We start from the raw sequence: 26,509 nt of genomic DNA, 5'->3' as shown, positions 1-26,509 counted from the left end.
CTGCTGCCTTGCAGGATATCTTCGGGAGGGGAAAGGGTTGAGGAGTAAATCCTTCACAAATCTGGAGCGGAGTCTTATACACCTCTTTCCAGCAACTCCTGCAGCCAAACTGGTGCCAAACGTATTGCTCTACTTTCTGTTAAGTTGTGGGTGAACATATCAGACAGCACAGCAATTCTTCAAAAGCTCTTGTTTATTCACAGGCCAGAACAGAACTGAACTGAAGGGTTCAGCCAGCCTGCTTATATAGAGCTCCAGTACAACGTAACTGTAACAACTTTCTGTAACTATCCAATCACTGAACGTCACTTTCAATCCCTTATTTGCATATGTGGACCTGAACTATCAACAGTATCCCCCTGCTGGCCCAGGGTGAGAACTTCAGTACATAACACTTTCCTTTGGAGCCCATCAGTGAGGCTGAGGGGGGGGGGGTCTTGTCATCTGGGCAGCCCAGGACCTCCACACACACCGCCCAGGCCTGCGCCCTGGTTTGACTTTACTCCTGGAGATGCACTCCATCAAGACAGAGGGATGCCGACAACATATATTTGTGAGTGAAGTTGGGAACTACATTGCTTAGCAGTGCAAGACGTGTGTGATAACACAAGTAAATTAAAAAGACTAAGCTGCGGACACTTTTCCTGCAGAAAGAAGAGGAAGAGAAGAGGCATTCAGCCTGCCCTCTTACTCCCCACCCACCCACCCCCGCTCTCCCCAAGGCTTTGAAAATATAAAGGGGGGGGGGAAATCCACTGCATGGTCATTCAGACATCGCTGATTCAGAGGGACAACATGAAGCTCTCTCCCCTTGAGGAAGATGAGTCACATGGTGGGGGGGGGGAATGGATTGGATTGGGACATCACAGCTTCATGCTTAGTAGCAGAAATAAGCTATACCTTAGAAGGGACCCTTTCACTATGTAGCCCTGCCACATGGACAGTTTTGGACCATATTTTCAAGCTTTCTGGAGTCTTTTTATCTGACCCACAGCTAATTTAAACTGCCGCTCTACTGCTTTCATCCTCCCCACCTTCAATCCATGCCCAGTATTAGGAAATGCGCAATTAGTACAATAATTAGAAAATGCAAATCGGTATTAGAATCTGCACACTGACTGCCATTTGCATTTAAAGTACACATGCGAGCTCTGCGTGCCAGTACTAAGCCAATGTTATATTTCAGTTCATGCTTGCCCATCATTACTTATCTCGTCCTGCAAATATGCAGCCCCAGGATGAGTTCTAGGTCTCGTACTCAGTTCACACAGAGCTTAATCCTGAAGAAGAGAAATGTTATGTAATTGTGTCCCTAAGTCTTGAGTCTGGGAGGCAAGAAGGCAGCGGGTTTAGTGGAGGGAGCTGGGTGGTGCTGGGGAGATCTACTTGGTGACAACGGTGAAGCTAAGAAGGTTAGTTTGGCTGGTTTGCTTGCCATTCCCTCGCATGGTGCAGGATACAATCCATGCTGTGCCAGCCCTGATGCTCTCTTTCAGTATGTTTTTACTCTTGATCATTATTATATGCAGCTGCTGAAACGGGTAGATCTTTGTGCAATCTTAATTCTCTGCAGATTGGACACAAAGTAATGCACTATATTTTTCCTGCCTGCTTCTTCAGAATCTTCCTATCTTATCATGTTTTCCATTCTGCCACTTCAAATCCACCTTACCTTGGGGAAAATAAAAAAATTCCTTCCAGTAGCACCTTAAAGACCAACTAAGTTAGTTCTTGGTATGAGCTTTCGTGTGCATGCACACTTCTTCAGATACACTGAAACAGAAGTTGCCAGATCCTTCTATATAGTGAGAAGGTGGGGAGGGGTATTACTCAGAAGGGTGGTGGGAATGGGAGATTGGCAGATAGCTGAGATGAGCCTGTTGACGACTCTTAACGACTGCAATAGGTCTACAGGAAAAGGCAAGGGGTGAGAAGGTGAAAGATGGCTTAGTCATGTATAATGAGATAAGAATCCAATGTCTTTGTTTTTTTTTTGTTGGTTTTTTTTTATTTTGACTATGGCAGACCAACACGGCTACCTATCTGTAACTTACCTTGGGAGTAAGGCAACAACACTTGCAAACAGTTACCTGAAGCAGAGGATGCAGAAGGGGGCTAGATAGAGAGGCAACCAATTCCTTTTCTTTTAGTAAGTACTTCTTGGCACAGTAAGGGACACGGGTGGCGCTGTGGGTTAAACCACAGAGCCTAGGACTTGCCGATCAGAAGGTCAGCAGTTCGAATCCCCTTGACGGGGTGAGCTCCTGTTGCTCGGTCCCTGCTCCTGCCAACCTAGCAGTTCGAAAGCATGTCAAAGTGCAAGTAGATAAATAGGTACCACTCTGGCAGGAAGGTAAACGGCATTTCCGTGCGCTGCTCTGGTTCACAAGAAGTGGTTTAGTCATGCTGGCCACATGACCCGGAAGCTGTACGCCGGCTCCCTCAGCCAATAAAGAGAGATGAGCACCACAACCCCAGAGTTGGTCACGACTGGACCTAATGGTCAGCGGTCCCTTTACCTTTACTCTTGGCACAGTAGATCCTTTCAGGCTTTACTTCCTTCCTGCTTCGTCTCCAGGTTCAGTCAGTATGAGTTAGTACAGTGATTCTCAAAGGGTGTGGCGTGCCACAGTGGCATGGCAGGAGAGGATGGCACGTGTGGGGGGAAGATTCAAGGACAATCTAAGAACCATAAGCATTTTGATGTAGTAAAGTATCCAAAAAAATTTTATGAATGAGATTACCGGGCAAAAACACACCTCTCATTGAGTTTACATACTGAAGGTACACATGTAAGATGCTCATTTATCATTATATTTTAAGGAATGATTCATGTTCTCATTGCTTTATATTTTCTGGCCATATTATAAAGCAGTATTTCTTATCAATAAAAAAATTGTGCAGCGTGAGCAAATTTTTATTCTGAAAGTGTGGCCCAGAGAGAACAGTTTGAGAGCCACCATGTTAGCATGTCCTTGTGTTTACTTCTTGGTTCCATCTTGGCCACATGTAAAATCTTTACTTAAAATGGCTTTGTTTGCTGCAACTAATAAGTCTTAAGCTTTCTCCCAAACAGCAGTCTTTCCAGGCTGATTCTTTCTGCATATATGCAAAAAGATATATATCTCTTTTGGTACAAGATATGTATCAAAGCCCAACAAAGGTAAAATCTTCTCTAGGTAAGCTGAGGTGAGGGGATGAAAAAGTGTGGAAAGGGGTGGCAAGAAACCAGTAATGCTTTTGGGGAGGGGTTGAAGAGGAGGCAATTGGAAGGAGAGCCTAGTGGTACTGAGCCTTTGTCTTCCAGAGCAGTTAATTGATGGAAATATCAGGCTTGGCATCATCCCTCTAAATCAACATGTACCAGGAGGTTTTGTGACAAATCCTAATGCTGGAAAAGCCATAAAAATGGGGGGGGGGTTGAGGTCAGTAAGGAGAGAAAGTGGGACGCCTGGGAGCAATGTGAGCTAGAGAAGGAATAAGGATTTTGCAGCGGGAAGAAACAATAACATCAAAGTACTGGAGACAGAAATATCCAAAATTCATTGTGAGGATGAGCTCCAACTGAATATCTCCCTACTGAATGACTGAGAAACAAGATGACAGATGAAATCCAGCAAATTAAAGCATGCTGGGACAAATAATGCCAACTATACGCATGTATGCTGATGGGTTCTGAGCTGGCTTTTACAATTTAGGAAATAAATCCTGAGGTCAAATCAGAAAACTCACTGAAAATGTCAAGTTGGTGTTCGGCGGCAGTGAAAAAGGCCGTGTTTGGGATTATTAAGAAGGGGACTGGATATAAAAAGCAAACACGATAATACTATATTATATAAGGCCACAGTGCTTCCATATTTAGAATATTCTGTTGTCCTGTTTCCATCAGGATGGCGGTTAGTGGAGAGTCATTTACCTTATCGACAGGAGTCTAAGAAGTTGATGCTGTACAGCTTAAGGATAAATGATGACTACAGAGAGACACAATTAAGTTTAAAACAATCACACAACAGTATATTAATACATGAATAACCAGTATGCTGTAAATATACAGAATAAGTGAGATAAGAGGTTTTTTCAACAGAGGTGTCGGTGTCACCATATGTATGTAAACTTCCCTGTTGCAATTAACTGATCCACAGTCACAACTGTTGAGCTGCAGAAGACGCTGGTGAATGAGTGCATGGCTGATCTACTCTGATATCAAAAAATGCTTCTTGAGCAAGTAGCCTTCTCATAGTTCTTCCAGCTGCCATTGGTTTAGCTGCTCTGAAGTCACAGAGCACCTTGGCAGTGCAGGGTATGTTAGCTTTGTATTTGTTTTGGCAAGCCTACCAAGACATTTCATTTACCTGCTTATACATTTTTAAAAAAGAAATCTGTTCATGTTCTTAAAGGTAAAGGGACCCCTGACAGTTAAGTCCAGTCACAGACGACTCTGGGGTTGCAGTGCTCATCTTGATTTAGTGGCCGAGGGAGCTGGCGTTTGTCCATAGGCAGTTTTTCCAGGTCATGTGGCCAGCATGATTAAGCCGCTTCTGGCGAAACCAGAGCAGCGCACGGAAACACCGTTTACCTTCCCGCCGGAGCGGTACCTATTTATCTACTTGCACTTTGTCGTGCTTTCGAACTGCTAGGTTGGCAGGAGCTGGGACCGAGCAACGGGAGCTCACCCTATCGTGGGGATTCGAACCGCCGACCTTCTGATCGGCAAGCCCTAGGCTCAGTGGTTTGCTGATCATTGTTATATATTGCATACAAATACACCACTTAGGGGATTATTTGATTAAGCAGTTCATTAATTTTTCTTCATAAAAATGAAACTCCAAGATTTGTGAGCAATTCTAACTAATATGTATAATGTTTGCCTGCACACACCTAGGAATTTTGAATGGCATCGTTGGTGAGGATCAGCTGAACATATCTGAAGCCTTTCACTTTATGTATCTGTCTGTGACGTTAATAATCATTTAGGAGAACATTACAAGAAGATAATCCAAACACGACTCTTACATTCGGCATGTGCGTCTTGGACCTGGAGCTGTGGCAGAAGTGCATGCTGAGATATGGAACAAAGGAGACGAAGAACAAAGCAAGGCATTGAAAAACAACAACCCAATGACGGCAATAGCAATCTAGCATAGAAAGGCGCATTTGCCTTTCTTCCAGATGAAATGTTTCCACCCTGATTTGGATGCACAGAAGCTGCATGATGTTGGCAATTTTTTCCAGTATTCATTCTGATCGGTTTGCACAGAGGCTATACAATTTCAAGCCAAGCAATTGTTACCCTATACATTCCAGTGCATCACATTCCAGTGGGTCACTTTCCTTCCTGCAAAAAGTCCAGATTTTTAAAAAGAGGATTTTTTTGCACAAAGGCCCAAATCCACGTTAACTGGGATTTAACTTAAATTTGCTGGTGTGCCAATGAATCCCACCTGCAAAACAGTGACAGCCTACAGGCGCCCTCTTGTCTCAAGCATGGTAGTAATCATTTGTCAGGTCCCTGTAAGAGAAAAAATAAATAGTTCCCTGAGATTTATACCAGGATATAGCAGGAAAAAAACATAGCATGCTGTTAAGACTGGGAAAATGGGGATGCACATTTGTTTGAGATTTCATGTGGCTAAATGCACTTGGTTTTGCAATATGAGGTGCACAATTTGTACAATGCAGTTCAAAAAAGAGTAAAAGTGAATTGCTGAAGAGTAGTTGATCACCTAGCCCAGGGGTCTGCAACCCGCGGCTCCGGAGCCGCATGTGGCTCTTTTACACCTTTGCCGCGGCTCCGGGGCGGATACTAGCGAGGGGAGGGGGCGCATTGTGCGCCCCAACACTTCCCACTGTGGCGGGCGCTGTACTGGCTGTGACGTCGCATGGGGGCGGTGCGTGCGTTAGTCACGCACCGTCCCGACGTCACCTTCCCGCCCACCTGCCCACTACATTGTAAGGGGCATGTACGCTGGTCACTGCATTGAAAGGGGGCATGTACGCTGGTCACTGTTTTGAAGGGGAGTGAAGAACACACACACACAAAAAGGTAACTTGTTAATTTAACGTTTATTTCTATGAGGAGGAGTAATTCTGAGGGGTCAAACAAAGAAATAATAAAAAAGTGACAAAAAAGTTATTTTTATAATGATGAGTTTTGCGGCTCCCAGGTGTTTTTTTTTCTTCGGAAACGGGTCCAAGTGGCTCTTTTTGTCTTAAAGGTTGCAGACCCCTGACCTAGCCTCTGATGGAAGTGCCTTGCATTGTCTTCTAATTGTATATGGACCCAAGTGACTAAAGCCTTGTCCACAACGTGGTGCCAAAGAAGGATAGAACTTTTTTTATGTATGCTACAACAGCAGCAAGAATACTCATCGCGAAGTATTGGAAGACTCAAGATTTACCCACCCGGGAAGAATGGCAGATGAAGTTGATGGACTACATGGAATTGGCGGAAATGACTGGCAGAATCCGAGACCAGGGAGAAGAGTCGGTGGAAGAAGATTGGAAAAAGTTTAAAGACTATTTACAGAAATATTGTAAAATTAATGAATGTTAGAAAAATGTTGGAATGAAGTTATACGGCTTCAGTAGAAATGTTATAAGGAATTAAGTATAAATAGATTAACAGAGAATTAAAGGAAAAAATAAGGTTAAAATGTGTTAAGATAAATATAGGATGGAAAGCAGAGGAAGATGGAAAGGAATTGCTGAAACAACTAAATAGAAGTGGAATACAAAAAGGGAGGTGTGAGGAGGTCATGGAAATAAGTGAATGAAAGATTGAAATTATTTGATGTGTTTTAAATTGTTTTTGTTTTGTTTTCTTAGTTTAAATTGTTTTTGTTTTGTTTTTTAGTTTAAATTGTTTTTGTTAGTTTAGTGTTAGGTATTGTTTTTGTATTGTATTGTATTGTTTATTTTCTTTTTTCTATGTATGTTCAAATTGTTGGAAAGTAATAAATATCATTTTTTAAAAAAAAATAAAGCCTTGTCCACAACGGAGTTCACTTTGTTTTTGCAGTTGTTTGCCTTCCCATTTAATCTGTGTAGCTCACATAATCTTACTCTGAAATAACACCAGATTTGATGCTTGCCCCTTGTAAATTCAGATTTCTCTTATATATGGATAATCTGATAAATTGGGGGAAATTGGGCTCTAAACCACTCCAGCTGGGGTCACAGACAATTTTGTTTTGGTGTTTTGCTGTGGGTGGATCACTTGCCACTTTCTGCTACTCCCCTTTCCATGCGCACTGCTTCCCTCAATGCTTTCATGTATTTTCTGAGCATGCTTGTAACTATTTGCAGCACTCTTCTGAACTATATCCTCCCCCTTTGACCCTCCAGATTTGCACAAAACCAGAAAAATGCATAAGCAAACCACATAAAAAAATTCTACACTAGATATTGCAAATTAATCTGAAATGTGCTGAAAATCTACAATTGCTTCCATTTCTTTTATGGCTGTGCTCCCAACTATTTCCAGCACTCCTGAAAGGAGGAGCACATGGGGATAGACGGGGTGGGGTGGGCAGCTGCTTCCCACATCACTAAAAATCAGTATAAATCTTAGGTTCTGCCTCCCCCCACCAAAAAGTCTGCCCTCCCTAACAAAAATCCTTGCTACACACATGGAGGAGCATACTGTTTTTCACTGTTTTGATCCCTAGGATTTGCACCAAACCAGAAAAGTCAAGGAAATCAGATCAATTTTTTAAGGTGGTTTGCTTGAACCTTTTTCTAGTTTTGTGCAAAACCAAGATATCAAAAGAAGAAGAAAAATACATCAGATATTGCACAGATATCTGTGAACATGCCCTATTGATACTTAATCATGATAGCAGATTTAACAAATTAGAAGGCAGACACAAACCCCAAAAGGAGATGCTACTGGAATGAACAGGAGAGGCAGAAGTTGCTCCTCATATACAAATCCACGTATGTCTGGGTATGGAACACTCCAGTGTAATTTGAATGAGGGGGGAAGTGGATATATAGCTAAATAATGCTCACACGTGGTCAAGCCTTTATTCTCATGTTCATGCAAGCTTTGCTTGGTTTAACTGGTAGACTATTCAAGTAGAACTTCAGTTGATTAATGGGGTAGAGGACAAATTTTAACTGGTGATGCTGAGAGCTTGTTTATCATTTTTGAGGCTATTTTCATTTTGGTCCATTACTGCAAAACGAAACTGCTAAAGGTGGTATTAAAAGAGAAATAACCCTGTTCTCTTTAATCTGTCTTGTCTCTTGGTAGAGAATGATAACAAGTGTCATCAGCTGGTCTTGTTGACTCCTAGTCCCCTTTCCCTGAGGAAGATTTGGAAAAATAAATGACAAAGGGTCCTCCTTTAAGTCAATGCAGGGTGTCTGCTGAGTGCTCTGGTACGTACCTATGACACTGACAAGTCTTCTTTTCAAGCAAGTGCTGTCTGGCCTGAGCCATCCTCCTTGCTCTTTGCTGTCAAAAATAAAGCAGAGTTTTATGTTCTTCCAAGTTCTCTTCCACAGACTTCTGTATGTACAAGTATTCCCCCCTCCCCTTTCCATTTATAAGCACATATCCACTCACCCTTTTCTGTTTAACAGTTTTGCAACTGAACACACACACTCCTGTGATGATCAACAGCAGCAACATCCCACCAGCTCCAATGGCTACGTAAGTCAGTGGGAATGAATTGGACGCAGTTGAGGCCTCATCTGTGGCAAAAAGGAGAGTTGAGATGAGAGGAGGATACACATATGAAATGGAAATAAATAATATAGGATGGAAACAAATGATACAGGGTGGTAGTCAAAAAAGTTTTGCCCAGAGTAGAAATCAATGGGCCCAACTTCATCAATTTCAATAGGTCTACCATGAGTAAAACTCACTGTGCTGAAAATTGCCAAAGCCACATGCATCTGATAAAGTATGCTTTGGCCCACGAAAACAAATGCCATTCTAAATGTGTTACATCATTAAAGTGAAAAGACCTTGCGGTTTTTGCTGCAATGGGCTGCCGTGGCTACCGCTTCTGGAAATCTGCTCCACGTCCCAGTGGGGAGGAGTTGTGGCGGACCGTGTGGCCACCCACTCCCCACCAGGGGTGGAGGACTTTGTCCCCTGTTGCCCGGGGGATCCCGGCCACATCAGAGCCCGGCCAGCCAATCCACTGGCTGTGGCCGTTTAAACGGAGGAGCGAGCCAGAGGACTTCCTCTTTGGCTCGCTTCCTCAATCACCCGCTCTCCCTCCCTATTTTACAGGTTAGGCAATGACCTTGCTATGGACTTCGGTTGGTCGCCTTGGTTGTCCGAGGGACCTGGTAGGAATTTTTCCACTTGGCCAATTGGCACTGGCCACTTGGTTTTCGCCTACCTCGTAGCAATCGTCACAACTTTGTTAGGGTTGCGGTTAGGCATTGTTTGACCTTGTGTGGGGGAGGGGAGGTGTGGCCATCCCCTGCCCCTCCATGCTTAAGGGTATTCCGTTAAAGGAACCCGGGGGTGTTGATCTAGTCTGAAGCCCGGCTGGGGGGCTAAGGCCTTGACACGACCCCGACGGGAACACCAGGGGGAGCTTGAGTTGGTTCGCATCGACAGGGCTCCCCCTACCGGTGGTTGACCCTACAGTCAGGTCCAATCAATGCCTAAGCCAATACCGCTCACATTCTGTAATTTCAAGAAAGTTGTGGCCAAAATTTGCCCAATAACATAAACCTAATATCTGTGTCCTTGTGTGAGTTATTTCCAACGGGGGGGGGGGGCTGCAGGGTCTTGACACGCAACATACCCACAAAGTAGATCATGCTGAGCTTCTCTTCGTCCTTCACCATGAGGCTGCACTTCCATTCCCCTGCACTTCTGGTCTCATAACAAAATTTGCCCTCTGGAAGGTGAGTTTCACATTTGGGCGAGTCACGCCTATTATCCCAACACAGCTGAGCCTTAGAAAGATCAGGAGCAGAGACATGACAGCAGAGGCTCACATTTTCTTTGGAATCCAGTCTAGGGCGGTCAGCAGAAACTGCAGGGAAGACAAGAAAGGAACGTTCACGGGGGTCCCGTTTCCACAAAGCTCAGGAGAGAATGCCAAGCCTCCATGCTGGAGATGCTCATTGTTACAAGAGACACATTCATCTTATGATCTAAGGTTCTAGGCTGCCTGACTCACAAGAAAGGCTTCCTCCCAATGGAAAGGCAAAAACACCTGGATCGACACACAGACTTGAGGTGGTACAGCAAAATTGGCATTATTTAGAGGGCCACAATGCAGAGGAAGTCAGTGTACACTGTCCATACTTTGGGCACCAGCTTATATCCTGGTTTGGCATATTGTCCTGGGTCCTTTTGCCACCCTCCAAACACACAAGCGGAAGCCATTTTAAGTGTAGCACAAAACGGTACCAAAGCAGCACTCTACTTTGGCACTGCTTTGCAGTCAATCAGATGAGGTTGTGTTTCTGACCCTTTACTTGTGACCCCGGTTTGAGTGTCAGTTACTCCGTTGGGGGGTGGGGCGGCAGCGAAGGCAGGGTCTACAGCACAAAACAGCACCAAACCAATCTGGCAGCAAACTGTCTTGGGCTGGGCTGACCCTCTCTACCAGTGCCGTTATTCCAATCCAAATCAGAGCACCCTTTAGTTGCTTCAGAGTTTTTGTTTGTTTTGACCTCACGTCTATTTTTGCCCAAAGTTTTGGGAGTTCCCGGGAATTGTTTCTGTTTTTCAACTAGGAGTTTCACCAGGTCTAGATGGGATAGTTTTTGCAAGTGTGATCTAAGCAGTGTTATGGTCCTTGTTTACACCATAACACAAAGTGATCGAGACTTATTCTTACCTTTCATCACTACCAAGCGGGTGGTCTTACTCAATTTCCTCCGTGTAAATGCAATACTGCACTTGTGCTCTCCAGCATGCTCAAACTGGACCTTGTCTATCGTTTGCTGAAGTAGGGAACTGTTGAAATTGTTTAAGTCAGCCTCCACAGTGGTCTTGTTATCCTTTGTCCATCTTAAAATTGGGTTTCTTAGGATGTTCTTTGGAATATCTTGGAAGTCAATGTTCAATTCACATGAAAGGACAACTGTGCTATTAACAGCTGCATACATAACAGCTCCATCCAGTGAATTAACAAAACCTGATTTTAAGACAGAAAAAACAGGAATAAATAATTTCCATTTTCCTCAGTAAAGAGTAGGGAGAAACTCTCTTCCCCCTGTAGAATTCAAGAAAGGCCTTACTTGTGTACCTATTTCTGGGTTCCCTAAACATAGTAGACTCTGCAAAGAAAAAGCTATGGAAATGAAAAAGGGGCTGCATCATCACCGTCAAGTACTCAAAGATCTCTTCTCCAAAGTTCGGCAAATGCACCATTTAAAGGCAAGGGGGCCAGATGGTAACAGAAACTGGCACTGGAGTAATTAAGAAAGACTATTCAAGGGACAATTAAAGTGCTGCTCACCAACAAGAAGCAAGGAACATGCAGGGCCAACTTTCCATTAAAGGTACAAGTTTCCTGAAAGGCCTTCAAAACATTTTACTTGTCCACAGCGGAAAGAGAGGTTATGCAACTGAGTTTTATTGCAAAAAAACACACAAAAAAACCACTGTCAAAAGAGAAGAAGTGGGGTGTGCACAGAAAATGATCTGGCAACAACGTCCTCCGGATTATCCATAAAAATAAGTGATTGAACAAAGGATGGCGATTCCAGCCTTTAACTCGGACGGCCTGGAAGCATCACACAGTCACTACAATATCTTTTACGCTTCTCTTTATAATTGTGTACAACTTGGCAGAATTAACCATGATGCAAAAGACCTCTTCAGGCTGTCTCCATCACTGTGAGTTGGTTGGTGACTGTCTGCACAGTAGGGAAGCAGGTTTTTTTTTTTTTAGGGTAGGCTACTGATGCATTTTATAACCCTGATTTTCTGCTCACGTAGGCTCCCTGCTGCAGATGGCCACCTTCCAACTTGTGGAAGGAAACACATGGGATAGGGATGGGGCACGCTCCTCCCGCTTCCTCCTCCACGTAACATTAATATATTTGTTGTAGTTGGTTCTTCTGCAAGGAAAAGAACCGACGAGGTCAGTGATTTTTCCTACCTATCACTCTGACATCATGGGTGATGCGAAGCCCACTACGATTAATGAAACATTCCCAGGTCCCTTGGTCCTCCTGAGCTTTAAGGTCCTTTATCTGCAGCCTCCGATCTTTATTTTGTAGAGTCCATCGCACTTTTTTATTCGTTATTTTTGACTTGTTGGGGCCAAACCACTCAACCTGGGTAGACATGTCCGAGGAAGACAGTTCCAGTTGTGTATTGTCACCCTCCAGGAGGTATTTATCTGAAGGTCCTTTTACTATGAAGGGGGGAGAAAGCCTTATTAGGTTAATTGTTTTTACCTAGGGCTCTTCTCTGTCCTTCTCCCCAAGCAAGTGCAGGAAGATGGGACAGGGAAAAAGGAGTTAACATTTAACTTTTCTTCTTTCTCCATATCATATCACTCACCGCTCCACAAGTTAAGATTAGTAGTTTTTATTTTCCCATGTGCTTCACATGTATACTGTCCTTCCTTTCCATTTCTCATAGTTAAAGAGTAATCCCCTTTATCTGCATTCTTCAATGAGTATGTTGCTGATGATGAGGAGGAACCTTTGAAAGAAGTGGAGTCACAGAGAGTTAAAGCTTTTTATCAGAGAGCAAAGGCTCTGCCTTCCCTCTTTTAAACTCATAATGAATGGTACAACTGGATTTTTACCTCTTAAAAGATGTCCACGCTGATATTTAATTATTTCTTCTGATTTATATTTCCAGATCACTGGAACGCTTGGAACGCTTGGGTTAACTATCTCAACTTGGCAAGGAAGGGTAACTTCTTGCCCATAAGTAGCATCTATGTAATGCTCTTCAGTCACATGAAGCATCACACCTGAAAGATACACAGGCTCAAAAAACACAAAAACAAAACCACATAGAAAAACAAAAACAGGTCAACAGAATTCTCCCTTCCGCACTGAATTCTGGGGTTTCCCAGCCCAAAGCTTACAATCTTAACACCATCTTTGGAATTTATAGTATATGCTTCATTTTCGTATATGCTTGCATTTATGTTCTCTTTTTCTTAATATCTTTTATTTAAGTGTTTCTTTATGTCCCTCAAGTGTCACTGGAAAATGCATCAATTTGGATTTAATACTGAGAATTTGATCAACCCCCAGAGTAAATAGGAGTACAAAGGACTGCCACAGTAATTCTTCTAATTTCTCCAGGAGCTCTTACGCCTGGTTTTAAGCCAAAGGACTGACCAGATTTGCAGCCAGCATGAAAGCTTGCTTTTGAGTGCTGAAGTCAGCGTTACAGTAGTTCAATGACTGTCAACCATATGGGTCACTCCAAGTCTCTGGAACCACAACAATTACTAAATCTGTTCCTGAAAATCTCTGCTATTTTTGCAGGAGATATTGATCCCAGCAATCCGGTGCAATATAGTAAAAGGGTGTGCAGGTCTTTTTTTGTAGTAACAATGTAGAGCAACAATAAGAACACAGTATGGGCCATGGCAAGGGGGGAAATGGGTGATATGGAAATGGTTCCTATGTGGACCAACACAGCTAGCTCACTTTGCTTTTTCAGCTCTCATTATATTTCTGGTCAAAGCAAAACATCTGTGTTGGTGACTCTGGCACTATGTGTGCCTACTGAAGAGAACTTACCCAGGTGAAGGACAGAGGAAACAAGAATGCATCTCAAGATCATATCCATCGGTAGAGCTTTTCCCCTGTGTGTCCTGCAGACTCGGTCTTCTGTCTAAGGGATCCTAACAGGGAAAAGTCAGAAATCGTGTATCAGTGAAGTCAGCAGTGGTTTCTTCCCTGAATATATCATACACAATATATAGACAGAAAATAGTCAACTGATTGATAATATGACCTGGTGTGCAGTTAGCCATTTGAAAGCTGATCCTCTCTGTCATAGGGGTCGCGGGTGGCACGGTGGGTTAAACCACAGAGCCTAGGACTTGCTGATCAGAAGGTCGGCGGTTCGAATCCCTGCAATGGGGTGAGCTCCTGTTGCTCCGTCCCTGCTCCTGCCAACCTAGCAGTTTGAAAGCACGTCAAAGTGCAAGTAGATAAATAGGTACTGCTCCGGCAGGAAGGTAAACGGCGTTTCCGTGCACTGCTCTGGTTTCGCCAGAAGCAGCTTAGTCACGCTGGCCACATGACCCGGAAGCTGTATGCTGGCTCCCTCGGCCAATAAAGCGAGATGAGCACCGCAACCCCAGAGTCGGTCACGACTGGACCTAATGGACAGAGGTCCCTTTACCTTTACTTTACCTTTACCTCTCTATCAGGTAGTCTTTATGGGAGATGTGTGGCTACCACTGATATCTGTTCAGCAAAGTAACTAGGCTGGTGCGACTGGTGTCCCAACACCAGCTGCAAGATTGTGGTGGAGGTGCAAGATTTGCTGCCGCCAACCGAATAAATTATAATTTAAATATAATTTTCATATTTATTTCATTATGGGGGGAAAACCCAGAATTACCCACATGTAATTAATAAAACCATGCCAAATAGTGAAACCAGACAGAGGGCCTTCTTGGTAGCGGCACCCACCCTGTGGAATGCCCTCCCATTAGATGTCAAGGAAATAAGACATCTGAAGGCAGCCCTATTTAGGGAAGTTTTTAATATTTAATGTGGTATTGTTTTTAACACTTGATTGGCAGCCGCCCAGAGTGGCTGGGGGAACTCAGCCAGATGGGTGGGGTATAAATTATTATTATTATTATTAATCCCATTTGGGTAATTTTGATTTTTGATAATGAAATAAATATGAATGGAATCTTTAAATGTATGAAATTTGTTCACGGTTCTAATGGGACCCCTTTTTTGCTCCCCATTGTTCTAAATTATCATCCCTACACTTCACTGGACCACAGATGCAAGGAATGGTTGTGAGACGCTGTTGCCTTGCTGCCATATTTCATATTGAGGGCTATTTTGTCTTATTTTTTAAAACCAAGGTACTCGGAAGATGAACTGATCAGATTGCGTACAGTGGAACAATCTTGCTCATTCTCCCCAAACTCCTCGATAAGCTAATAGTAAATTATTACTGAGAAAATGTGGACGTGATCCAGAGGCCTTTTTGCTGCCAAAATTCAACTTAAGCATTGCAATATTAAAGCGTAGCTCTAAAATCTGCTTTCGGAAGAGGACCTGGGATGCCATTACTCTATCCAGTAGTTCCAATACATTCCCCACCTTAAAATCATACCATGGGAAAGGGAAATACTTAGCAGAGCTAACTTCTTTTTCTTTGCAAAGCACTTACAGCCCTGCATTTCCAGACTATGAAATCTAATTTTCTGGAAGAGAGATTTAAGAAAATCCCTAGAGGTCAGCACTTTTGCATCTGCAGCAACCTCTGGGTAGAGGACACGACACACAATATGTTATAAGGTAAACTGTATATGTAATACCTAGGCAAAAATATTTAGAGAAATCTTTAGCATTAGCCACATGGTGAGCTGGTTGTCTGCAATCCGTAGCAGGTGACATTGAGCGGAGGAAGGCGCTCCCCTGAGCTAGAGTCATAGAATAATAAACATGTAGAGCTGGAAGGGACCCAAGGGTCATCTAGTCCAACCCCCCTGCAATACAGGAATCATTTACCCAACATGTGGCTCAAACTCACAACCCTGAGATTCAGAGTCCCAAGCTCTTCCCACTGAGCTATCCTACAAATAAATTAAATTCCACAAACAACCTCCTCCGCCCCATCTAAAAAAAAGAGAAAACTAACTTTTAACTTGCTTTTTAAATTTCTGATTTGGCACTACAGTGGTACCTCGGGTTAAGAACTTAATTCGTTCCAGAGGTCCGTTCTTAACCTGAAACTGTTCTTAACCTGAAGCACCACTTTAGCTAATGGGGGCCTCCTGCTGCTGCCGTGCCGCCGGAGCACAATTTCTGTTCTCATCCTGAAGCAAAGTTCTTAACCTGAGGTACTATTTCTGGGTTAGCGGAGTCTGTAACCTGAAGCATATGTAACCTGAAGCGTATGTAACCCGAGGTACCACTGCACTTGGTTACTTTAAAACAGATACAGTGGTACTTCAGGTTACAAACACTTTGGGTTACAGACTCCGCTCACCCGGAAGTAGTACCTTGGGTTAAGAACTTTACCTCAGGATGAGAACAGAAATCGCGCGGTGGCAGCAGGAGGCCCCACTAGCTAATAATAATAATAATAATAATAATAATAATAATAATAATAATAATAATAATAATATCTTTATTGTCATTGCCCCCTTCGGGGACAATGAAATTACTTGACTGCTCCATAAAAACACTAATTAAACAATACAGTATAATACAGCAAGGGAGATTAGATGACTTTCAAAGTCCGGGCTTCCCATTCAGGGCCGAGATCGCTCTGGAGAAGAAGCTGTTCTTAAGACAACATGAGCTGTTAGCAAGTGTCCGACACGGGTGGCGCTGTGGGTTAAACCACAGAGCCTAGGACTTGCCAATCAGAAGGTCTGTGGTTCGAATCCCTGCGACGGGGTGAGCTCCCATTGCTCGGTCCCTGCTCTTGCTAACCTAGCAGTTCGAAAGCACGTCAAAGTGCAAGTAGATAAATAGGTACCGCTTCAGCGGGAAGGTAAACAGTGTTTCTGGCAAAATGTTAAGTTGTGGGTGAACATATCAGACGACACAGCGATTCTTCAAACAACTCTTGTTTATTCACAGCCAGAACAGAACTGAACTGAAGGGTTCAGCCAGCCTGCTTATATAGAGCTCCACTAGAATGCAACAGTAACCATTTTCTGTAACTATCCAATCACTGAACGTCACTTTCAATCTCTTATTTGCATATGTGGACCTGAGTGAAAACTATCTACAGTATTCCCCTGCTGGCCCAGGGTGAGAACTTCAGTACATAACACCAAGTTCTTAACCCGAAGTAATATTTCTGGGTTAGCAGAGTCTGTAACCTGAAGCATCTGTAACTCGAGGTACCACTGTAATGGAAAGGAGGTACAAGAGTTTATCTCAAAGCTGTCTAGTTCCCTGCATGAGAACTGGGAGCATAATCAAGGCTAATGATACTGCTGTTTTTGCTGAAACAAACTGGAACACAGGTCAGTGGATCGCAGGAGAGGCTTGTTGCCATTTTGGCTCAGAGCCTATGCTACCTGAAGGATGTTCTCTGAGTGACGCTTTAAATGCTCTGGTAGAGTGATTGGTTTTGGGTCGCATACACAATGTGCTGGTCACAGTCAAAGGATTTAGTGGCTCCTTCGGAACACAAGGCAGATTCATGTAAAGAAGGTGAATGCTGAGAAGCTGAGCTGCGGTCTCTGGAGGAGCTACCATGGTGAAGTGGTTGCAGGAGGTTGCATCAGGTAGATGTGACAGCAGATGCAGTAGTACTGATGCTGCAGTCATAGGATATATTAACTGGGACCACAGTTGGAGAGATGGCCAGAGGTGGCCACTATATGGTGGGTGGTTGTGATGAAGCCAACATTGACAGTGTAGGATGGTAAGGTGGGGTCAACAATGTCGCAAAGAAAATGACAAAGGTTACTGCCAATAGGTTACTATCCTATCTAGTGGTTGAGGTAGGGGTATCCTGTCTGGATAAATCAGAAAGGTGAACTCACTAAGGAGTATCCAGTGTACATGTACGTGTGTGTGTGAATGAGAGACAGAGAAATCCCACCTGTCTGTTAATCTAAACGAATTAAGGTTTTTTTGGTACTGAATCCTAAGGATAGTATTTGATATAAAAGGGCAAAAGGGACATATATCTTGGTGTGCCTTCCTGACAGGAGAAACATCCTGAGTTTTGTTGTTGCTGTTTGGTCATTTAGTCATGTCCGCCTCTTCATGACCCCATGGACCAGAGCACGCCAGGCCCTCCTGTCTTCCACTGCCTCCCACAGTTTGGTCAAACTCATGCTGGTCACTTTGAGAACACTGTCCCACCATCTCATCCTCTGTCGTCCCCTTCTCCTTGTGCCCTCCATCTTTCCCAACATCAGGGTCTTTCCCAGGGAGTCTTCTCTTCTCATGAGGTGGCCAAAGTCTTGGAGCCTCAGCTTCAGGATCTGTCCTTCCAGTGAGCACTCAGGGCTGATTTCCTTCAGAATGGAGAGGTTTGATCTTCTTGCAGTCCATGGGACTCTCAAGAGTCTTCTCCAACTCCTCCTGCGTTTTAGGAGAAGTCAAGCCTACCATCGCAAGTTATCTCCCTCCAACATGGAACCCAGAATCTAGCCAGCATAGTAATGCTGCCAGAGGTTGCAAATGAATACTAAATGAAAGGCATAAGAAACCAAGATAAAAACCTCTGGAGCACAGACTCTGGTTGAGACAGCAGCACTGGCATTAAGGTCATCAACCTTGACTAAGCCGTGGTGTTAGTGAAGGGTTCAAGAATGGAACTGGGATAAGTAGTACCATTGGGTGGAGTAGAGGAACAGTCCTTTCCACGCCTCTTCCCGAGAGCTTAGGCTCCGCTGAGACCGATGCAGAATGCCTGTGTGTGTGTGTGTGTGTGTGTGTGTGTGTGTGTGCTGGGATCTTATACTTTTTAAGTTATTTAGAAGCTCACTTGGCGGCTAGTTTGGCACATATAGTTGGTGGCACTGAACCTTCAGAAGCCACATGGGCACTGAGGTTTAAATCCAAGGCGGTGTTGGGCACTGATGAAACTGAAGCTGGTCTCTCAGTAGAATGACAGGACAGGCTGTACAGCTTCTTCAGAGCCTGTTTCACACAACAACGCCTGGAGAGGAGAAGAGCAATTTCCACGGGGTTGCTTGGTATACCACTGACAGCAGGGACAAGGCTCTATGCTGTGTTCCTCTCTCCTAAGCAGAGAAGGCAAAGCATGACCTATAAAGCCGCAGGTATGCAACCTGCTTTTTATTTTGTGGAGAAATACAATACAGGACTCTTAACCGCTCCTTTGTGTGTGCAAGGGTTACATAAACAAGGTCTTTTGTCATGTGTTTGTGTGCTCCTGCACAACCCTTCCTCTGTTTTTCTCAGCCCGCCCCCATGGCCTTGTGGTTTTCTTCTTGCTCTGCTCTTGTTTGCGGCTGAGGTTTTTGTTCAGGAACCTGCTGAGAAGTGATAAGAGGCTCTGCTTGTGGGGCTCTATCTGTGGCTTTCTGTTTCTTCCACACCACCCTCCAGGACGAAAACAAGATATTTGCCATTTCCAGACCGAAACATTAATCCGAAGCCTGGAGCCCAGTAGACCTTACGGACAAAATAAGATGAGGCCTGGGAGATTCCTTGGTCATATCTCCTGACGTTTTCATTTCTACCTAAAGGCAACTGCCAGGGACTTCAACAGTGTGGGGGAACTAAGCAAGGCACACAGGTGACGTGTGTTCCTGTTTCGCCTGCTGCCCAGGTGTTAACTGCTGGTGGACAACTGTGAGGCTCCTGATCCCCTTCTTAGCATTCATTATCTTTAAACCAGACTTGGGTGAGACAGCCCTTCAGATAGATCCGTCTTCGCCAACCTGGCTTAGGACAACAACTCCCATCAGCCTCAGCCAACATAACTGGGGGGGGGGAGGCAACAGGTTGAGGAAGGCTGATTTAAATAACCATCAGTCATTTGCTACCTTGGCTCCCAGTACGTTTCCAAGCACAATTCAAAGTGTTGGTGCTGACCTTTAAAGCCCTAAACAGCCTCGGTCCAGGAGACCTGAAGGAGCGTCTCCATCCCCATTGTTCTGCCCGGACACTGAGGTCCAGCGCCGAGGGCCTTTTGGCAGTTCCCTCACTGTGAGAAGCAAAGCTACAGGGAACCAGGCAGAGGGCCTTCTCGGTAGTGGCACCCGCCCTGTGGAATGCCCTCCCATCAGGCGTCAAGGAAAGAAACAACTACCTGACATTTAGAAGACATCCGAAGGCAGCCCTGTTCAGGGAAGTTTTTAATGTGTAACATTTTAATGTATTCTTAATCTTTGTGGGAAGCCAATCACAGGGGCTGGGGAAACCCAGCCAGATGGGCAGAGTACAAATAAATTATTATTATTATTATTATTATTATTATTATTATTATTATTATTAGCCTGCAATAATCTTCCTGTGTGGCTGTGCTGGTGGCTGGCGTGGATGAAGATTCGCATCTTGAGGGCACCAGTTGGTGGAAGCCGAACCGGAGGACTCCCCTCAAGACAGGATTGACCTCTGACACTTCTTCAAGCGAACGTCTGTCCTCTGATTGGCCACTTCCCTCTGGTCCTTTGACGCTGGTCTGCCTAAACAGGTTCTTGGCCTTCAGCCTCTCATGTCTATTGCCCTTTCGATCCTCAGTTGCCTGAACAACTCGGGTAAAAGGTTTCTGATACGCCATTATTATGGAATGCAACTGATATTTTTTATACTGAAGCTGATGCTTTGCTTTTGCTATCAGTTCTTATGTTCTTGAGGATCTGAGGACCATTATGTCTGTTTGTGCTCCTACACCCAAGATTCTTTATTTAAAGAAATTTTGGTGTAATTCCCCCATGGATTCAATGCCTGTACAGAAAATCCCAAGTTTGGAAGTAGTTCTGAAAGATTTTGTAACCAAATGTTTCCTAGAGAAAGTGTCCTCTGCTTTTCTAGACAGATCTTAAGAAGCCTGTCTTTCATCATCTGGCTTAGTCTGCACTAATAATTAGCCATCCTAACATATATTGGGACGCAGGTGGCACTGTGGGTTAAACCCCTGAGCCTAGGACTTGCCGATCAGAAGGTCGGTGGTTCGAATCCCCATGACGGAATGAGCTCCCGTTGCTCGGTCCCTGCTCCTGCCAACCTAGCAGTTCGAAAGCACATCAAAGTGCAAGTAGATAAATAGGTACCGCTCCAGCGGGAAGGTAAACCTAATGGTCAGGGGTCCCTTTACCTTTACCTAACATATATTAAACCAGAAATAATTTCCATATGCAACTCTCAGCTGATTAGATACAGTGGGGTAAATTCAGAAACTCTGAAAAGCCTACTGAAAAAGTGGCTTTGAACTCTCAACATTTCAGGAAGATCAGCAAAGCCGCAGATTTCCACACCAAAAAATTGTTTTGCTTTGAAAATATTTAAAATGGGATGTATTGACCCTGGGCATCTAAAATTTAGCAGTTTGTAGACAATCAACTGCTTTCAGTGCATTTTTCTTAATTTGCAAAGCCCAGAATCATGAAACTGAAAAAGTTCTGCCAATATAACAGTAAGGTTTTACCTTATATATATATAATGTTCATAACTGCATATATAAACCACATGTCTGAAACCCCACAGAAAAAGTCCTGAAACCATTTTGTGCCTTCCAAGTTGACCTCAAATATTTCTCTGCAAGGTCGAAGGAAAATGGAAAAGCCTCCCCGTTGTCTTTTCCTTCACAAATCCTGTCTTAAGGGTATGTCTGTGTATGAATAGGGTGAGCCTGTGACCTGGCTCAAGAACTATTTGTCATTACAAAAGACTGGCCAGGCTCCCCAGGGTATCCAATTAAGTGACCATTAACAGGTAACCTGCCAGACAGGAGATAAACAACGCACTCAGATTTCTGTTGTAGACCACCTTTTCTGTGATGTAGTTATGATGTTTTGGGGGGGGGTCTTGGGTTACAAACCTTCTGTGATGTATGTATGATGTATGGAGGGGTGGTCTTGAGCTCCAGGGAAGGCAATTCAAAATGTATATATAAGGGCAGGAACACCTTTGTCCTGGGTCCTCCTCCTTTCCTTCAAGTGAGGGGAGCACCCTGTTGCAACAGTTCAATAAAGATCAGGCTTACAAGCTGCTTTGCTTCTCAATATTCTCTGGTTGGCCTCTGTTATCTTCTCCGACTGATGGAGAACCTACAAAGGACTCTATAAGGGCTCTTGTGTCCCCCATAAGGGAATAAGGGCAGATTTTTGTTTATTACACATGTCAGCTGAGCAGCCCAGGACCCTCAGAAGTGCATGCCATTGTCTTCGAGACAGACAGATGCCAACAACAGTCACCAAAGCAAACAAAACTAACACTGGCCACCGTGTGTACTCTGTTTCTATTCCACATCAACCCATTCCACATTAAAATTCACATGCGACAGAAAAAAGGAGGAAAGAAGTTCAGAAAAATGTGTTGTCTTGTGGGAATGTCTCATACTGATAATATGGCAAGACCTTAGGTAAAGTAAAGGGGACCCCTGACCATTAGGTCCAGTCGTGACCGACTCTGGGGTTGCAGCGCTCATCTCGCTTTATTGGCCGAGGGAGCCGGCATACAGCTTCTGGGTCATGTGGCCAGCATGACTAAGCTGCTTCTGGTGAACCAGAGCAGCACACAGAAATGCCGATTACCTTCCCGCTGGAGTGGTACCTATTTATCTACTTGCACTTTGACGTGCTTTTGAACTGCTAGGTTGGCAGGAGCAGGGACCAAGCAATGGGAGCTCACCCCGTCGTGGGGATTCGTACTGCTGACCTTCTGATCGGCAAGTCCCAGGCTCTGTGGTTTAACCCACAGTGCCACCCGCGTCCCAATGGCAAGACCTTAAGCATCCCTATATTTCTCTTTCCTTTTGTGCTCTGTCCACCATAATTGAAGTGGCTTACAGTTGCCTTCCCCAGCCAGATGTTTCAAACGACAACTCCCATCATAAACCTCAGCCAGCATGTGCTGATGGGAATTGTAGTTCAAAACATCTGTAGGGTACTAGGTTGATGAAGGCAGCTTTAAAGGCTACAGTTTCTATTATATATCTATTGCATTTTATAAATGTTGCAAACTTCTTTTGGACTGCAGCCAAAATGTGGGATGTACGGTAATTAAATAAATACCTGCCCCCGCCAAAAAAAAATCACTGGAAAAATAAGTCATCCAAGAACTGTGGGAAAATCTGTTATTGCCAATAAAACCCACATCATTATCTGACTGTTAAACAGACTGTGAGTGTGTTAAGGTACTGATGACTTTACGAAGTCAACAGAAATGAAAAATATAATAATGAAAAATTACAGTGATAATGAAACTTGTTGTCGATGTCCTATACATTTCCATAAGATAAAGATCTTGATTTTTAATATGCAAGTTTCCATTGCAATTTGAATGCTGAAGCGATCAAGTTTTTCTCTTTGACATCTTCCTAACCTTTACGTACTTACTGACATTAGCTCTCCAAGTCTTTGCTACCAAAAGCAATACTACGGCGAGAAATGTGATTGTAAACTAAGGCCACACTCCTATGAATACTTACTTAGGACTGGGAGTACATCCCATTGAATTAAATGGGACTTTCTTCTGCTAGCACCTTAAAGACTAATAAATGTATTATGGCAAAGACTTTCCCATCTCCTCCAATGTTTCTCAGATGAAAATAGGGGACATCCTAGTCCATCCCCTACAACATTTTCACTGATGAAAATAGTGACGGCTTCTGCCATTCCGGGACTGTTCCTGGAAAATCAGGACATTTGGAGGGTACGCTTTCATTGACTCAAGTCTATTTCATCAAATACATGAAATGTTATCCTCATTTGACTGGTATGGGGGATCTACATGGGTGTAGAGAGAAAAATGAAAACAGTGAGAATAAATGAAAATAGTTACTGCCAACTGCGGATAAAGCATCATGCACGTGATGAAATATACTCAAGCTCATGAAAGTATGCTGTAATAAATTTGTTAGCATTTAAGATTAACAAATTTATCCTGTTGTATGTTTACTCTGGGGGACACGGGTGGCGCTGTGGGTTAAACCACAGAGCCTAGGACTTGTCGATCAGAAGGTCGGTGGTTCGAATCCCCACGACGGAGTGAGCTCCTCTTGCTCGGTCCCTGTGCCTGCCAACCTAGCAGTTTGAAAGCACATCAAAGTGCAAGTAGATAAATAGGTACCGCTCTGGCCGGAAGGTAAATGGCGTTTCCGTGCGCTGCTCTGGTTCACCAGAAGCGGCTTAGTCATGCTGGCCACATGACCCGGAAGCTGTTCACCGGCTCCCTTGGCCAATAAAGTGAGATGAGCGGCGCAACCCCAGAGTCGGCCACGACCTAATGGTCAGGGGTCCCTTTACCTTATGTTTAACGGTACCAAATTTATTATGGCACAAGCTTTTGAGGGTTAAAGTCCACATGATGTTTTTATTGTAATTATTGATATGTTTTGATTATTGATTTTATATATGTAAATCGTTTTAATTCTATCAATGTTTAATTGTATTTTAATGATCGATTTTTCTATGTGTTTAGCGGTTCTTGTTTTTATCTGTAAGCTGTCTTGAGTCCCATCAGGGGAAAAGGCGTGTTATAAATATATACAAATAATAATAAAGATAATAAACGACTCGGGGGGGGGGAATCAGCAGAAATTTCATAAGACTCTTCACTGATTTTTTAATATTATTTTTACAAAGTGATTCATCACATGCTTACTAAATAAATCCCACTGAGTTCAATTGCTCTTGTAAGTGTGCTTAGGATTTTCAGCCTTGATACCGTATTTGGTAACATTCTTCAAAACACCAGCTGTAAAACATTCACAAAATACAGCTTTTGTGAATTTTTAAAAATGTAGTCATTCTAACAGTACAGATGTCAAGTGCTTTAACAGTTAATGCTGGTACTTCTGTTGTGGTGTATGGAACTAAGGACTTTTCTTGAAGAGTACTCTCCACGTTCATTCCCATGGCAAGCCCTGACAATTAAAATTCACTTTATACTACTTAAGTCTGTAGTATACATCTACCACGGCAGTTTCACTCCATGAAAGTACAGGGGAGATACTATCACCTGCCTGGTCAAAATGCTCAGGTAGAGCTTGAGATGAAAAATGAAATTAGGCACCCAAAAGAGAAGGTGCTATAGTAAGGGCAACTGGGCTTTTTCAGAAAATAACAAGTAGCTTTTCAGACCGGCCCTGCATGAGAAACCTCTACGGTTCTACGCTCAATGTCTATAGCATTAAGTACTAAGAGCACCAGTAAAATTGTACAATTCATTCCTCCCGGGGGTGTATGGGGTGCTAGGGAAATGGTAGTACGACCTTGACAGATTAGAGAACTGGGCCAAAACAAACAAGATGAATTTTAACAGGAAGAAATGTAAAGTATTGCACTTGGGCAAAAAAAATGAGAGACACAAATACAAGATGGGTGACACCTGGCTTGAGAGCAGTACATGTGAAAAGGATCTAGGAGTCTTGGTTGACCACAAACTTGACATGAGCCAACAGTGTGACGCGGCAGATAAAAAAGCCAATGCAATTCTGGGCTGCATCAATAGGAGTATAGCATCTAGATCAAGGGAAGCAATAGTGCCACTGTATTCTGCTCTGGTCAGACCTCACCTGGAGTACTGTGTCCAGTTCTGGGCACCACAATTCAAGAAGGACACTGACAAACTGGAACGTGTCCAGAGGAGGGCAACCAAAATGGTCAAAGGCCTGGAAACGATGCCTTATGAGGAACGGCTAAGGGAGCTGGGCATGTTTAGCCTGGAGAAGAGGAGGTTAAGGGGTGATATGATAGCCATGTTCAAATATATAAAAGGATGTCACATAGAGGAGGGAGAAAGGTTGTTTTCTGCTGCTCCGGAGAAGCGGACACGGAGCAATGGATCCAAACTACAAGAAAGAAGATTCCACCTAAACATTAGGAAGAACTTCCTGACAGTAAGAGCTGTTCGACAGTGGAATTTGCTGCCAAGGAGTGTGGTGGAGTCTCCTACTTTGGAGGTCTTTAAGCAGAGGCTTGACAACCATATGTCAGGAGTGCTCTGATGGTGTTTCCTGCTTGGCAGGGGGTTGGACTCGATGGCCCTTGTGGTCTCTTCCAACTCTATGATTCTATGATTCCCCAGCTCCACTCCTGCAACAGTTCCAAAAGCTCCCTCTAAAGGAAACAATTTCTATTTGTATCCATCCTTTTAAGCACAGATCCAGCCACCGAGCTAGTTTCAATTTACAGTTACTTTTTTTCCTCCTTTTTAAATGTAAAAGGAAGCCATTGAAACAATGTATTACTCTTATTTAACTATCTGTCAACTTCATTTTATTCTCAGTCAATGAACTTTCCCAAAGCGTCAATCTTGCTGACAGTCCGTTCCCAGGTTCGAAACGGTGGTGATTTATCTTTCTTCACTCTCTCTCCTGCAGGCTTAAACAATAGAATTTCCCCCCTCTGGGCTGGCTCTTGGTTTTAAGTTCTATTGCTTTTCATCTATTGTGCTAAGGGTACTATTGGGATATGTATCATAAAGGACCCCTGACCATTAGGTCCAGTCGCGGACAACTCTGGGGTTGCAGTGCTCATCTCACTTTATTGGCCGAGGGAGCCAGCGTACAGCTTCCGGGTCATGTGGCCAGCATGGCTAAGCCGCTTCTGGTGAACCAGAGCAGCGCACGGAAACGCCATTTACCTTCCCGCCGGAGCGGTACCTATTTATCTACTTGCACTTCATGCTTTCGAACTGCTAGGTTGGCAGAAGCTGGGACAGAGCAACGGGAGCTCACCCCATCACG

General features: G+C 43.8%; 1 protein-coding gene and 1 long non-coding RNA gene across 3 annotated transcripts in view; one reads left to right on the top strand and one right to left on the bottom strand.

Moving 5' to 3' along the window:
• LOC309522709 overlaps positions 1-26,509 on the top strand; it is a 289,900-nt gene that overhangs the window by 80,739 nt on the left and 182,652 nt on the right. The window lies entirely within an intron of this gene.
• LOC309522653 (T-cell surface glycoprotein CD4-like) overlaps positions 3,988-26,509 on the bottom strand; it is a 29,755-nt gene continuing 7,233 nt past the window's right edge. The window contains exons 2-11 of one of the 2 annotated variants that reach the window (XM_082206108.1): positions 13,699-13,802; positions 12,744-12,914; positions 12,494-12,637; positions 12,087-12,344; positions 10,818-11,117; positions 9,771-10,004; positions 8,570-8,697; positions 8,391-8,458; positions 5,442-5,509; positions 3,988-5,059 (exon numbers count right to left, since the gene is read on the bottom strand). In XM_082206108.1, coding sequence (XP_082062234.1) covers positions 5,479-5,509; positions 8,391-8,458; positions 8,570-8,697; positions 9,771-10,004; positions 10,818-11,117; positions 12,087-12,344; positions 12,494-12,637; positions 12,744-12,914; positions 13,699-13,747 — 1,383 coding nt within the window. In that variant the 5' untranslated portion in view covers positions 13,748-13,802 and the 3' untranslated portion in view covers positions 3,988-5,059; positions 5,442-5,478. Of the gene's footprint in view, positions 5,060-5,441; positions 5,510-8,338; positions 8,459-8,569; positions 8,698-9,770; positions 10,005-10,817; positions 11,118-12,086; positions 12,345-12,493; positions 12,638-12,743; positions 12,915-13,698; positions 13,803-26,509 lie in introns of those variants that run through there. The other variant, XM_082206107.1, reaches the window with a different exon arrangement.

Source organism: Podarcis vaucheri (genome assembly GCF_965113315.1).
Source record: "Podarcis vaucheri genome assembly, chromosome: 17".
Lineage (NCBI taxonomy): Eukaryota > Metazoa > Chordata > Lepidosauria > Squamata > Lacertidae > Podarcis > Podarcis vaucheri.
Note: the sequence above shows the minus strand (reverse complement) of the source record. Positions and strands in the feature narration are given on the sequence as shown.